This window comes from Perkinsus marinus (genome assembly GCF_000006405.1).
Source record: "Perkinsus marinus ATCC 50983 genomic scaffold scf_1104296949572, whole genome shotgun sequence".
Lineage (NCBI taxonomy): Eukaryota > Perkinsozoa > Perkinsida > Perkinsidae > Perkinsus > Perkinsus marinus.
Window position 1 is genome coordinate 1 of NW_003209878.1, and position 968 is coordinate 968.

Here is a 968-nt window from a genome sequence, read left to right on the forward strand (position 1 = left end):
TTTAGTAATAGAACCAACCATGGCATTCTGCGAGGTCATAAACGTGTCAATAAGCTTAGTCACATGGTCTTCACTCGGAATATTCCCATAGGGCATACCAGTTGCCAATGCACCAGCAGCCTTAGAAGAAGACTTCTCCTTAAAATCTTCAAAGATCTCACATACACCCTGAATGGTCTTAGGCTGACGTCGACGAAGCACAGACTTGGCACCGTCTGGGGCGTTGGCAATCAATCTATCCATAATCATCTTATCCATATGGGTCTGAGACAACTTATGATCCTCGGGTAAGGTCTTATTGTAATTAGTCATATATCGTCGGAGTGTAGTCAAAAAAGAGACCACACGGGAAGACCTATCCCAAGTCAGAGAGTTGAACTTATGCAGAATCTCATCGGGCCGAACTAAGGCAAACATATCCAACAGAGCCTTCCGGTCAGCCTCGAAATCTGTCTTAGAACAGTTCTGATGCCAGACCTCAAAATGGGTACCACGAAGATAATTACCAAGACGCCCTGCTATCTGGAGATTAGTCCAACCAGAGCCTCTAGCGTCAGCTTCATAACGCCTTAACCAATCCTCAAAATCAGCGATTCCATCATACCGTTCGGGCATAGGTGATTGCACGATCTGAACAACCGTAGATGACGAATTGGGAGTAACCGAAACATCAGGTGTACGGGCCGAAGACGAAGAAGTACCGCCACCACCAGAGCCATATCCGCAAGCCTTAGCAGCCTGTACCAACTCATTATGAGCCAAAGCACTATCACGAGCCGCAGAACGAGCCTTTTCTGCCGCATCTTCGGAAACACCAAGAGCCTTAAACTCATCATAAGCCTGCTTGCTAACAATGTCCACATCCTTCTCAATAAACTGAAATTCTCCAGGCATAATAGTAATATAACGTAAACCAATGGTAAATCAACAAGGAGCTGCTACCAATTAGATGTCAAGGTATGAATGCA

At 45.5% G+C, this 968-nt stretch overlaps 1 protein-coding gene across 1 annotated transcript; it reads right to left on the reverse strand.

The window, feature by feature from the left end:
- Window positions 1-18: 18 nt before the first annotated feature.
- On the reverse strand, window positions 19-894 carry Pmar_PMAR028849 (hypothetical protein; the record flags this gene model as incomplete). The annotated part of the gene is made up of 1 exon (XM_002778423.1): window positions 19-894. A coding segment is annotated over one exon (876 nt), but the record flags the coding sequence as incomplete, so codon positions are not given.
- Between the last annotated feature and the right edge of the window lie 74 nt (window positions 895-968).